At 38.2% G+C, this 14,416-nt stretch overlaps 1 protein-coding gene across 1 annotated transcript in view; it reads right to left on the reverse strand.

Annotated features, from left to right (window-relative positions):
- adgrb3 (adhesion G protein-coupled receptor B3) overlaps positions 1-14,416 on the reverse strand; it is a 722,174-nt gene that overhangs the window by 67,989 nt on the left and 639,769 nt on the right. Inside the window, exons 20-21 of the mRNA XM_060916854.1 lie at positions 3,723-3,873; positions 106-175 (exon numbers count right to left, since the gene is read on the reverse strand). Coding sequence (XP_060772837.1) covers positions 106-175; positions 3,723-3,873 — 221 coding nt within the window. The remainder of the gene's footprint in view (positions 1-105; positions 176-3,722; positions 3,874-14,416) is intronic.

The following is a 14,416-nucleotide window of genomic DNA, read 5'->3' on the forward strand; positions in this document are numbered from 1 at the left end:
ACCCATCTTCCCATTACAGTTTTCACTTCAGATATGAAGTTAACATGGTCAGTTCAGATCCTAGAAGAGTGTGTGTTTGTGTGAGTGTGTGTTGGATGGTCTTACTATTGTGGTGTCCCATAGCCTTTTGCTTTTGTGAATCCTATTGAGATGGCAACCACCAAGGCAGGCAAACCTTTAAAATTGGAGGAACACACATGTTTAGGTATGAAATACTCAGTATGGAGTTTTTATTTAGAGAGACTTGCAGTCTTTGTTGAATTGTCTAATAGACTGAATGCTTGTATCCAAAAATACTACTGCTTTTCACTTTGAAATAGTCAGCTTTTAACTGTTTGCAACTCTTTTGCATTCTGTTTGCTTATAGAAACAACACTTCAAATCCCTGCAGACCTAAAACACGTGGAGAACAAAACGAATAATACGAATAACCATCAGTTGCAAGACTGTTAAGAAGCATGTAACATGGACTTGAAACATCAATTTGCTCTGGAAACTTGGGAATTTGGGGTTATAGAGAAAACAATAAGGTGGCTAACACAGAATACACACATTGAATTGGCAACTTAAAAGTGTCCCCATTCTCATCTATGTACACAAAGCTCCACCACCAAAACCTATGGTGGTTCAACTAAACTTATATCATGCTAACTAGATCGGCATTAGCAAGGCTTGTCACGGCATCACTTTCAAGTGAACTCAGATTTAATGGCTTCAAAACCAAGTTATACCACTACAAATATGCAAAGTTCAGCTCAAGATGATTTATGAAAATGGTCATGACAACTCACTGTCTTTTTCCTTCGTAATAAGCTCTTAGGACCTCTAAGCTCCAGCATAACAGAGAAGCATTAAAAAATAGACCATTCAGTCTACCAGTGATAAATTATTCCATTTTGGAAAAGCACCATTAGTGTTTATTCTGATTTTCCTGTTTTTCTTGTTGTTAAGATTTTCAAAGCACAAAATGAGTGTTTTTTTTTTGTTTGTTTGTTTGCAGGAGAATTATCTGGCTGCACTGAGTGCTTGGCAATTTCAGACTAAGACCCCGTTTACACGTAGCCAGGTATCTATAAAAACGGATATTTATTTATGCGGTTGCACCCATCATTTACACGTAAACGGAGGTTTCAGTCACTGAAAACGGCTGCTTTCGAAAACTCCGGGCAAAGTGGAGATTTGTGAAAACTCCGTTTTCATGCCTGCATGTAAATAGTGGAAAACGGAGTTTTCTCCGTGTTATGGGGAAAACGGAGTTTTAGCATTGTGATCTGATGGTCCCTCCTCCTTGGCTTTCAGATCTCTGGTTGGCTTTCTATTTGTTTGACATGTTTTTGACAGCCTTCCCTGGCTGTTTTTGAGCATTGTGTAAACGGAATTATTTTCTAGTACGGGGAGGAGAAGATACCCGTTTTCATAAATACCCGGCTACGTGTAAACGAAGTATAAAAAGGGGATGGAGAGAAGGGTCTTTGGGGAGTGTTAATAAAATGATTAACAAAAGGCCCATCCAATCACGAACAAGCATTCTAGACAGTAAGACAGGTTTCCAAATAGGATTTCTGAGCCATGTTAAAAACTTGTGCTGAGGTCATGTCCTACATACACTGCCTGGCTAAAAAAAAAGGTCGCCATTCAGATTTAAATAAGCAAATACTTAAATACCTTTGATTGGATTATTACTGCAGCAAATAATCATCCAACAAAATTTTTGATTGTGCAAAGCTATTTTGGCCAGGCATTGTATTTTTCTGAGCTTTTGACTATTAAGAAATAATAATAATAATAATAATAATAATAATAATAATAATGCAACTATTGAAGCTTTAAATTCAAAAGTTGCAGCGATATTTTGGTTGGGAAAGTTTTCTTAATTCAGAGTTTACTCATACAGCTTCTTAATTTGATTTTTGTAGTGGCATATTCAGATTATTAAAATGACCTACATGAGGCACATTTATTTTAAAATACAACAATAGGAAACAAGCACAAACCGAAAAAAAATGGTTTATCTCCAACCAATTTATCAATACACCAGAGTTACATCAAATTATGCTTGTGCCTGCACAAAAATAGAGCCTTACACATGAAGTGCTTCTTTTTTTCAGATGATTCATCAAAAACTTTACAAGCCTATGTAGCTTTCTACACAAAGTAGATTGTGACAGTTGATTTAAATGAAAGTCAGACTTATCATTTATTGCTTGAGGCAGGCTTCAAAAGGAGATGCCATAATACAGTACACAAAAGATTCATGCAGTTCTTTTTCCCTCTTCACATTTACTGCATAGCAACTGTCGTTAAGGAAATTATATGATGGAGTGAAACAAAACCAGGAGAAACGAATTAATTTGAGCAAAGATGGCTTAATTTTACATCTATTAATCTAAATCAAAATCAATGGGCAAGGATTGCAAATATAAAGCAATTGAATTGCTCTTACTTTTGACATTGCTTACCCTACGATCACACCAAACGGAGCGAGAGTGTGCCAAAATTCGCTCTGGCTGCCCTGCCAATTACATTGGTAATTTCGTGGATGCTCTGTGATGTACAGTAGATGAAATGGGTGGCTAAAAGGTTGTTGAGAATGCTTCATCTTACAATCTTTATTTAAAAGGGCCACAAAGCAAACACACATCATCCGGTATATTTTAATAAAAAAAGATAATAATAAAAAATACAATAATTTAAACAATTTAAGGAAGATAATTTCTAAAAAATAATAATAATAAAAGGTTTATAATACAATTAGGAAGACCAGGAAGACTTTTTGTTTTTTGCTTTGCTGGAGGGGGGCCCAGCAAAAGTGACTGCTTTCATTTTAACATATCCAACATACACCTCCCATCTCAGATACTACCTTCTGTTCGACAGCATCATTAAAGTGACATGTAAGTAAACAGTCAATGCTCTTTTGCATGCTATGGCACTAGTTAATATTCAATTCCCTCCTATTTTCACAAAATATATGATGCAGTTCACTTGAAACACCTAGAGTTTCCAACAAATTGGTCCATGCTTATTTTTTTTTTACATATTTATGTCTCTGTATACAAACAGGGGCACATCATAAATAATGGGGGAACCCACCACTGCAATTATCAATTTCTCATCCATGGTAGGCTACTTGGGAATGGTTTGAATGGAACCAAAATTTACACGACTGTTCTCTAGGATTCTTTAGAGTGGAGCACTTCTAAATTCCGATTGGTTGCTGCCTAACCGCGTCATAGCTCATTACCACAAAGTTGCCTGAACTTTATTCTGATGCCCCCACCTCCCAAGATGTGCCACCAATGATCTCGCCACCGAGAGATGCTAGCTCACATAGAAAATGAATGACTTCCAGTCGTTTTGATGCTCTCACTACGTCTGGTGTGAACGTAGGGTTATAGTGACTCCAAAATAACCCATATTAACTACAATGTGTATGTATGGATGTATTTAAATCTAGGATAAAGTGATCCAGACTGTATATAATTGGGTAAGTAAATAATTCAGGCTTTTTGTATCTTTTGCAAATATTATTGCATTCCAAATATGATGACAGAGAGAGAGAGAGAGAGAGAGAGAGAGAGAGAGATAAGGCAGGTACACTAATAGTGAGAACTTAGATGGCTCTCCATGGACTGATAACAGGACTGCAGCCACACTGCACCATACAGACCCTACAGATATGAGAAAGACAGAAGCAGACAGAGAAATAGCCACTCACTCACCCCATCCCAGACAGAGGAAGCGTTTGCGGATGAGTCTGGTCCGCACTTTCCCTGTCACAGCCATGTAGGACTGCCAGGCCTCAGTCAGAACCCAGCAAAATGATGCCAGGAAAAAAAAGTGCAGAAAAGCTGTCGTCATCGTGCAGATGCCCTGTACATATGAAAATGTGAGAGAGAGAGAGAGAGAGAGAGAGAGAGAGAGAGAGATTACATTCTTACTGCATATTTTAATATTTTTAAGGACATGCAAATTCCATAACTGCACATGCTTCTCCAGTTAGAATTTTCTGGAATTAAAGCCAAGTTTAAAAAGACCCCATTCTATAACAACATGTATATTTGTGAATTTTAACTCATTAGCTCTCAGATTAAGTTATTTGACAAAACCCTAAGCAATGATTCAAAGGTCTTGAACTGTGAACTACTAATAAACCACTCAATTTTCATGCACAGCAGATTGTCTGTAACTATGTAAATAATGATCGTGCAATTTTAGGGGGCTAAACATTCAGAGAAGGCTAAAGCATATGTACAAAGCAAAGGTTCAATGCATTTAGTGAAGAGGTTCAAATAAGTCAAGACTGATTTCCAATCTGCTTTTAGGTTGTAAAGCCTGATACATCAATAATCATGTTTTTTGTTTAATTGCAACAAGAACTTTTATAGCTATACTGAAATTTATTTTAGCTTTTTTTGTATGCCAATCATATCCTCCTGCCTGGGTACAGCACCAAATTTAAAGTTAAAAGCAAAATGCAAAAAACAGAAAACTAGTAATTCCTATTCCTATACTGTAAGCTAAACACATTGGAACCTCATTCTCTCTAGGCTAAGGCACAGATGTGTAAAGGAAATGTGTGTATTTTTGAGAAACACCTGCAATATACTAGCAGTGTAGGTACTGCAGTATAAATCTACTTAATGAACCTCATTAGATAATCAGATCATACAACTTTGAGTTCAAATCCTGCCACTGTTGAGCCCTTGAACAGGCCCCTTAACGATCATCTTTTCAGCTGATTTGTAAATCACTTTGAACAAAAGCATCCTTCAAATGTAAAAGCTGCCTTTAGTTCGATAGAAAACATCAGTAAATTGGAAATTAGGAAATTTGGAAATTGTGATAGAAAGTACACGTACAGTTGCTGTGATGTATTAGTGTGATATGTAAGGAAAAAAACAGAAGAGCAACTATTCTGCAGGTGACTGAGAATATCAGTGCATGATGTGATGAGACTGGTTAGAAGAAACTCTCCATTGACAAGCACATGTCTGCTTTTCCTTTAATTTGTCACCTTTCTGTACTATTATTTGCTTTTGAAAAAGAAAAAAAATAATTTTAGAGAACAAACAGGCATGTTCAAGTAGCTTAGTGTTGTGCTTTGCATCAAAGTCTACATGAATGCTGACTAGAGGCCATGGCTCATAGCACCTTAGACACCACCATATGGTCTTCTCGTAATTACAGATGGCAGAACTGATGCAGAGCATTTTTGGTTAATTTTACATCAAAGCTTTAACCCAGACTGAACTGTAATTTCATTGGCCATTCATCCAAGTAAATAATAGTGTCCCATTTGGGCACAATTTTATCCTTTCTAAGATTATGGATATAAAGCAGCGAAGAAAAAAACCACAGTGAACATTACAGTATGATATAGGGGTGGATGATATGACGTTCTTAGATCATTAACAATTAAGATGTCTCCGTGATCTGTTTTTATAGAGCGATCATGTGTATTGTGATACTACCTTGTCAGAAAGCATTTATACAAGTTGTTTTATGAACCAGACTTTATAACATTCCAACTTGCATACAAACCTTAGATACTGGCCAAAATAAAATACACATCAAAACAACTTCTGAAAATAGTTGATCCTCAACAACTTACTTAGTAGCAAACACTTTTCTAATGCTGCTATTCCACCACTGTACACAGATATAAAAAAGTTTAAAAAATTTAACAGCAAAGCCAATACTCGAAATTTGTTTGTTTTGTGATACACTGAAGACATTTGAGTTTGAGATTAAAAGATGAATATGAGACGGTAGATCAGAATTTCTGCTTTCATTTCCTGATATATATACACACATCTAGATGTACTGAACAACTTAGAACATGGTACCTTTTATTTGAAGCCACCTGTTTTTCTGTGATTAAAAATAGTGGCACATGCGACTGATAGGTGTTTCTTGTTGCCCAGGTGTGCCGTGTCTGATTGATTGTTTAATAAATTAATAGTTCTGAATGCCTACTCTTGGTTTGAGACCTGGATTTCACCTGTGATGGCTGCAGTTAGAAAGAATAAACCAGAAAGCTCTCTTTGGGAGAAGAGCAAGCCATTTTGAATTTGAGAAAAAAAAGGGAAAATCAACCAAAACCACTGCACAAGCATTGGACATAGCCAATACTACAATTTGGAATGTTCTGAAAAATAAAAAGACATATCTTGTGTACTAACAACCAGACATCAAACAGGTTTACCAAGGAAAACAGCGGTTGATGACAGAAACACAGAGTTCATCACCAACGACTTCCAGAGGGCAGGGATGAAGGTATCACAATCTACTGTTCAAAGAAGATTTGAAGAGCAGAAATATACAGGCCATAGGCCAATCTAGAACCACTCCTCAACAGTTAAAATTGGGAAGGCCCAAACCTGTTCCAGCATGACAGTGTCCCTGTGCACAAAGTGAGTTTGATAAAGATATGGCTTGACAAGCTTGGTGTTTAATTACTTAAGTGGCCTACACAGAGCCCTGACCTCAACCCTGCTGAACACTTCTGGGATGAACTGGAATACTGATGACACCCCAGGCTTTCTGACCCAAAATCAATACCTGACCTCACTAATGCTCTCACGGCTGAATGGGCAAATCCCCATAGCCATGCTCCAAAATCTAGTGGAAAGACCTCCCAGAAGAATGGAAGTTATTATAAAAACAAATGGGAGCAAAACATCTGATGATGGTTTTGGAGACTTGGAAACGCCAAGATTTTACTTTTTCTTGTAATTCACCAAAAGTGATCCTTTGGGATTTTTTTTTTCCACTCTTACCATCCTCCTCACTGTACGTGGGGGCAAAATAAATTTGGACCCTCTTCCAGGCAAGTTTTTAACAGTTTCAGTTGGTGTCAGCTTTTTATTTATTTATTTAAATTATTGACCTAACCATAGAAAAAGGCATTTTCAGGCAAGTAGCTATTTTTTTTAATAAACATTCTCTTATTTATGAAGGTCAACACACTTCTCTCTCATTTGGTTTTTGTATTCCCTTATCTTTCCCATGTTGTTAATTTCCAGGGGTACCAATAATAGTGACACATGGGTTTTTATTGAAAATAATTATTTCTTGATGTGGGATTCGTTTTTCCTCTGAATACATCTACAACCCCGATTCCAAAAAAGTTGGGACAAAGTACAAATTGTAAATAAAAACGGAATGCAATAATTTACAAATCTCAAAAACTGATATTGTATTCACAATAGAACATAGACAACATATCAAATGTCGAAAGTGAGACATTTTGAAATTTCATGCCAAATATTGGCTCATTTGAAATTTCATAACAGCAACACATCTCAAAAAAGTTGGGACAGGGGCAATAAGAGGCTGGAAAAGTTAAAGGTACAAAAAAAAGGAACAGCTGGAGGACCAAATTGCAACTCATTAGGTCAACTGGCAATAGGTTATTAACATGACTGGGTATAAAAAGAGCATCTTGGAGTGGCAGCGGCTCTCAGAAGTAAAGATGGGAAGAGGATCACCAATCCCCCTAATTCTGCGCCGACAAATAGTGGAGCAATATCAGAAAGGAGTTAGTGTAAAATTGCAAAGAGTTTGAACATATCACCATCTACAGTACATAATATCATCAAAAGATTCAGAGAATCTGGAAGAATCTCTGTGCGTAAGGGTAAAGGCCGGAAAACCATACTGGGTGCCTGTGATCTTCGGGCCCTTAGATGGCACTGCATCACATACTGTACAGGCATGCTTCTGTATTGGAAATCACAAAATGGGCTCAGGAATATTTCCAGAGAACATTATCTGTGAACACAATTCACCGTGCCATCCGCCGTTGCCAGCTAAAACTCTATAGTTCAAAGAAGAAGCCGTATCTAAACATGATCCAGAAGCGCAGACGTCTTCTCTGGGCCAAGGCTCATTTAAAATGGACTGTGGCAAAGTGGAAAACTGTTCTGTGGTCAGACGAATCAAAATTTGAAGTTCTTTATGGAAATCAGGGACACCGTGTCATTCGGACTAAAGAGGAGAAGGACGACCCAAGTTGTTATCAGCGCTCAGTTCGGAAGCCTGCATCTCTGATGGTATGGGGTTGCATTAGTGCATGTGGCATCGGCATCTTACACATCTGGAAAGACACCATCAATGCTGAAAGGTATATCTAGGTTCTAGAGCAACATATGCTCCCATCCAGATGACGTCTCTTTCAGGGAAGACCTTGCATTTTCCAATATGACAATGCCAAACCACATACTGCATCAATTACTGTACAGCATCATGCCTGCGTAGAAGAAGGGTCTGGGTACTGAACTGGCCAGCCTGCAGTCCAGATCTTTCATCCATAGAAAACATTTGGCACATCATAAAACGGAAGATACGACAAAAAAGACCTAAGACAGTTGAGCAACTAGAATCCTACATTAGACAAGAATGGGTTAACATTCCTATCCCTAAACTTGAGCAACTTGTCTCCTCAGTCCCCAGATGTTTACAGACTATTGTAAAGAGAAAAGGGGGTGTCTCACAGTCTCACATGGCCTTGTCCCAACTTTTTTGAGATGTGTTGTTGTCATGAAATTTAAAATCACTTAATTTTTCTCTTTAACCTCCTAGGGCCTAGCGGTCACATACGTGGACAGCACTTTTTAGAAATTCAGAACAAGAATCCACATATGTGGACATACTTTTTCTCAAAAAGTACATCTTATCAAAGATGATGCTTAGTTTTTATTCTAATCAGGTTCTAATAAGCCCAAATAGCAAAAACAAATAAAAAATGCATGTAAAAAAAACAGCTTGGGTCTTAGGAGGTTAAATGATACATTTTCTCAGTTTAAACATTTGATATGTCATCTATGTTCTATTCTGAATAAAATATGGAATTTTGAAACTTCCACATCATTGCATTCCGTTTTTATTTACAATTTGTACTTTGTCCCAACTTTTTTGGAATTGGGGTTGTATTTCAGTGAAAGGTTGGATTAAGATATTTTACATTACATTAGAAGTTTTTAGCAGACACTCTTATCTAGAGTGACATACAACGTACCCAGAGCAGCCTGGGGAGTAGTTGGGGGTTACCGTAGGTGCCTTGCTCAAAGGCACTTCTGCCATTCCTGCTGGTCCAAAGAATCAAACTGGCAACCTTTTGGTCCCAAAGCTACTTCTCTCATCATTAGGCCATGGCTTCATCAAAAGGTGGATTTTTTTTCTTCCAAACCATTTTTACTAAACTTTACAAGGGGTACCAATAATTGTGGAGAACACTATATGTGGACCTTGCTTGAATTAAATAGTTCACTAAGAGGTGGTAACCACTTCTCTGCACCTCAGTCATGTCTGGCTGGTTGGTCATGGTAAAATATGTCACTCCGTGAAAGTTTTGATTGACAAACGCTATGCACTACTCGGACATACTGTACATTTTGTGCCGGTGGTGCAAATTAAATTCTACATTTTGAAAGTTTTAACTAAATGTCTCAATCTATGGTTGAGATACTTTATACCCAGACTTATACCCTGAAATCTGAATGCATGTTGCTGGAAAATTTTTGTGGCGCTTTAGCCTACCATATCTGTATCTATGGCAACAGAGTGACTGCATTGTCTGGTTAAGGTCCAAAGCAGCTGATGCTGAAGATGTGGGGGTGAGAATTGTTGAACGAGTGGCAATAGGTTTTTAAGACCTGCTTAATAGCAAACATTTAACATTTCTGATTAATAACACAATTATATGCCATACTAAATAATTTACTGGATCAAATGGGGATGATTATATGAAAATGGTCTTTTTCATGTGAAGTATTACTTGGTAAAGCTTCTCCATAATGTACAACTGGCACTGAAAAAATGCAAATTAGATACTTTGAACATCACCAATCTAAACTTCAATAATATGAAAATGTTCATGTTAATTTTCAAAATGTTAATTTTCTGGCTGTTGCATCAGTAGCCAGAAAGGCAGAGTATAGGCTGCCATAGGAACAAGAAACAATCAACAAAATATCGCTATCCTCTTGCACTGGAAGATCAGAATGACTTACTTTCACACCATGAGCTGTGGTGTCTGTAGTCCCCAACATTTAATGTAAATTTACACTTCATACAATTACACTTTATTGCATTTTGCAAATAAATTTATTCAGAGAAAACCAAATCCCTCATCAGGAAATAATTTTCAGCAAAAACGCTTGTGCCACTTTTATTGGCACCCCTGCATTTAATACTTTGTATGACCTCCCTTTGCCAGTAAAACAGCAGTGAGTCTTCTCCTATAACATTTTATAAGGTTGGACAATACAAAGCAGGACATCTGAGACCATTCCTCTTTACAGAATCTCTACAGGGCCCTTGGTCCTCTCTTGTGCAATCTCCTCTTCAGCTCACCCCACAGATGTGTGTGTGTGTGTGTGTGTGTGTGTGTGTGTGTGTGTGTGTGTGTGTGTGTGTGAGAGAGAGAGTATAGACTGCCATAGGAACAAGGAACAATCAACAAAATATTGCTATTCTCTCTCTCATTTTATATATATATATATATATATATATATATATATATATATATATATATATATATATATACACACACACACACACACACACACACACACAGAGTTTCCCCTAAAGCATCATAGTGTAGCAGCCCTGCTACGCTTAATTTATTGACCAATACGCTTAGTGGCATGCTGTTACCAATGAAACCGCCGTTGCAAATTTACAATTTAGGCCTACCAGAGATCACGTTAACATAGAAATAGTGCATTTTTGCACACAAAAATGCAAAAAAAAAAACCCACCTATTCAGAATTATGCAGAATTATTCAAGAATCCTGGGATGCAGGACTCCTACTTGAATTTTTCCCAATTGCCTTGGCAAATCTTACATTATGGTGTTTAACAAACAAAGCAAAAGTAAACAGAACAAAAAGTCCACAGCATCATGGTTCCTTTTACATGACATCATCACAAATGCGGATATCTGGATGTGGGCTTTGGACGCTATAAATTTTATTAGACCTAATGCTTGGCTCAATGAGCAACATGTTTGTTATGTACTGATAATGTAGACAAGGCTAAACACCATAAAATATGTGAGCTCTAGGCTCTGGTTTGTTTATTACTGTTACGTCCACATTTGAGCTCACCTTTGTCATAATAAGATATTGTTCTTGATCAGGAATTTCCCATAACATTCCAGCACGAAACCTGCCTCAAAATATCGGTAGGCATCTGGACTTTTGTCTGCCTTTAGCATCTCTGGTGTATTTAGACGTCCCAAATACTAAATAGTTCAGGATGTCGTAGTGTCCCAAATCTGGTAGCTGGTTTGCCAAACACTTTCCAAGTGGAATAAAAACATTTGTGGGTAAAGTAAGAATAATAAGCCTTTTAAAAATTTTTTCTAATGTAAACTCAAGGACAGAAATTCCTCCTCTGCATATAACCCATCTGAAGCAGTGAATGCACACACACACACACACACACACACACACACACACACACACACACACACACAGAGAGCGAGAGAGAGGGAGAGAGAAAGAAATAGAGAGGGGTGAAGAATAAATAAATACATACATTTGTGGGTAAATTATATTGAGCTGTGATGCCTGCATGTTTCAGCTTTTCGAAGTAATACCATTTGCTGCTATAAAACAGATTTTTAATCGTTTCAGAGAGATTGTACTGACTGCAGGTGTCTCGATTTTCATTATTAACTGTCACGGCCATTTCTTTTTGTACCCAGCAGTATGGCGAATGCTGCATGATAAACAAAAATCTGTGACGTCATTGAAAGGCCTCTATATTCTATTCCAGGTTAAACGCGCAAAGAATGACCGAAAAACATTTAAATCCGTGGATTGTCAGTGGAAAAAAAATGGCAAGATCATGGCCAGACTGCGACTGTATGGCTCTCTCTCTCTCTCTATTTTATTTATATATGGTGTCTTGGAAAAGTATTCATCCTCCTTGGTGTTTGTCCTGTTTTGTCACATTACAAGCTGGAAGTAAAATGGATTTTTTTGGTGGTTGGCACCATTTGATTTACACAATATGACTACCACTTTAAAGGTGCATTTTTTTATGACACAAACAACAGTTAAGATGAAAAAATGGACATCTGGAGTGTGCACAGGTATTTACCCCTCAAAGTCAATACTTTGTAGAGCCACCTTTTGCTGCAATTACAGCTGCAAGTCTCTTGGGGTATGTTTCTATTAGCTTAGCACATCTAGCCACTGGGATTTTTTGGCAAGATCATGGCCACACACTGCGACCGTATGGAGTTGGAGCAAAACTGCTCCAACTCCTTCAAGTTAGATGGGTTGCTTTGGTGTACAGCAATCTTCAAGTTATGCCACAGATTCTCAATTGGACTGATGTCCAGGCTTTGACTAGGCCATTCCAGACATTTAAATGTTTCCCTTTAAACTACTCCAGTGTCGCTTTAGCAGTGTGTTTAGGGTCATTTTCCTGCTGGAACTCCAGCATTGCCCTGTATTTAGTGCCATCCAGCTTTACTTCAGTCCTGACCAGCTTTTCTGTCCCTGCAGATGAAAAATATCCCTACAGCATGATGCTGCCACTACCATTGCTTCACTGTAGGAATGGTGTTCTCAGGGTGTTGGGTTTGCGCCACACATGGAGTTTCCTATGATGGCCAAAAAGATCAATTTTAGTCTCATTTGACCAGAGAATCTTCTTCCATGTGTTTGGGGAGTCTGCCACATGCTGTTGAGCCAACTTCAAACATGTTTTCTTCAGCAATTACTTTTTCTGGCCACTCTTCCATAAAGCCCCACTCTGTGGAGTGTATGGCTTAAAGTGGTCCTATGGACAGATACTCCCATCTCCACTGTGGATCTCTGCAGCACCTTCAGTGTTACCTTTGGTGTCTTTGTTGCATCTCTGATTAATACCCTCCTTGCCTGGCCTGTGAGTTTTGGTGGGTGGCCTTCTCTTGTCAGGTTTGTAGTGGTGCCATATTCTTTCCATTTTGATATAATGGATTTAATGGTGCTCCCTGGGATATTCAAAGTTTGGGATTTTTTTTTTATAACCCAACCCTGATCTATACTTCTTCACAACTTTGTCTCTGATATGAGTGGAGTGCTCCTTGGTTCTCATGTTGCTTGCTTAAGGCCAATTTATGCTGACAACCCAGTCCTCGCAGATAGCGTCGCAGACAGTGTCTGCGTAGCCCCCCCACCTTCGCAGACGCTCTGCGCGCACCTCCCAAAAATTGTGACCACCGCAGAAGCCTCGCAGACAGTGCCGCAGACAAGAGGGCTCTGATTGGTCCACTCTACATCCGCTGTACACGCACTTCCGCTTCCCTACTTTCCCGGTTTGGTTTGTTTTCACGACCAGCATTTTTAAAAACACGAGCGAAGATGGAGCAGCATGAAGAGCGGTTGATTGAGGAAGTACGTACATCTATATGACTCCAGTTCTAGTCATTATTTAAAAAAAAAGTTCTAGTCATTATAAGTAACCGGAGGATAAACACTCCACTAACCACACCCACCAACTACTCCTAGCGATTTCATGCCCCCTTGCGTTGTGCCAGTGAATAACATCGCGCACGCCTACTCCCCGCTCAACGATAAATTACAACTGTCTGCGAAAAGCTATCTGTGAAAGCCTTGTCACAAGAGCATGCAGAGGCCTTTAGTCGTGTTGCAGAGTCAGGGTTCTTCCAGAACAGGTTGATTTATACAGACATCATGTGACAGATCATGTGACACTTTGATTGCACACAGGTGGATCCTAATCAACTACATTGTGTGACTTATGACGTGAATTGGTTGGACCAGCTCTCATTTAGAGGTTTCATACGAAAGGGGGTGAATACCTATGCACACTTCAGATTTCTGTTTTTTCATCATAATTACTGTTGGTGTCACAACAAAACAACAATTTGTATCTTTAAAGTAATAGGCATGTTGTGTAAATCAAATGGTACTAACCCTCCAAAAATCCATTTTAATTCCAGCTTGTAATGCAACAAAACAGGACAAATACCAAAGGGGATGAATACTTTTGCACTAATGCACCCTCATACCATCACAGATGCTAGCTTTTGAACTATGAACTAATAAGCCAGATGGTCCCTCTCCTCTTTAGACTGGAGGACGTGGTGTCCATGATTTCTAAAAATAATTTCTACTTTTGATTTTTTATATATATATATATATATATATATATATATATATATATATATATATATATATATATATATATAAACAAACAAACATGCATACCCTAGCCTCAACACCAGCCATTGCCCGAATGCCCGATTTGCCCGACCAAGACGTTCGGGCAGAAATATTTTAGCGAGTTAGGCCCGTTCGGGCACACCTATGGTCGACTTCTTTAAGCACAAAAATGATTTTCGAGCGAGCACATTGCAAAAAATAAGACATATTAACCAGCATCCTTGCTT

The sequence above is a fragment of the Neoarius graeffei genome, chromosome 3, assembly GCF_027579695.1.
Source record: "Neoarius graeffei isolate fNeoGra1 chromosome 3, fNeoGra1.pri, whole genome shotgun sequence".
In the NCBI taxonomy this organism is placed as follows: Eukaryota; Metazoa; Chordata; class Actinopteri; order Siluriformes; family Ariidae; genus Neoarius; species Neoarius graeffei.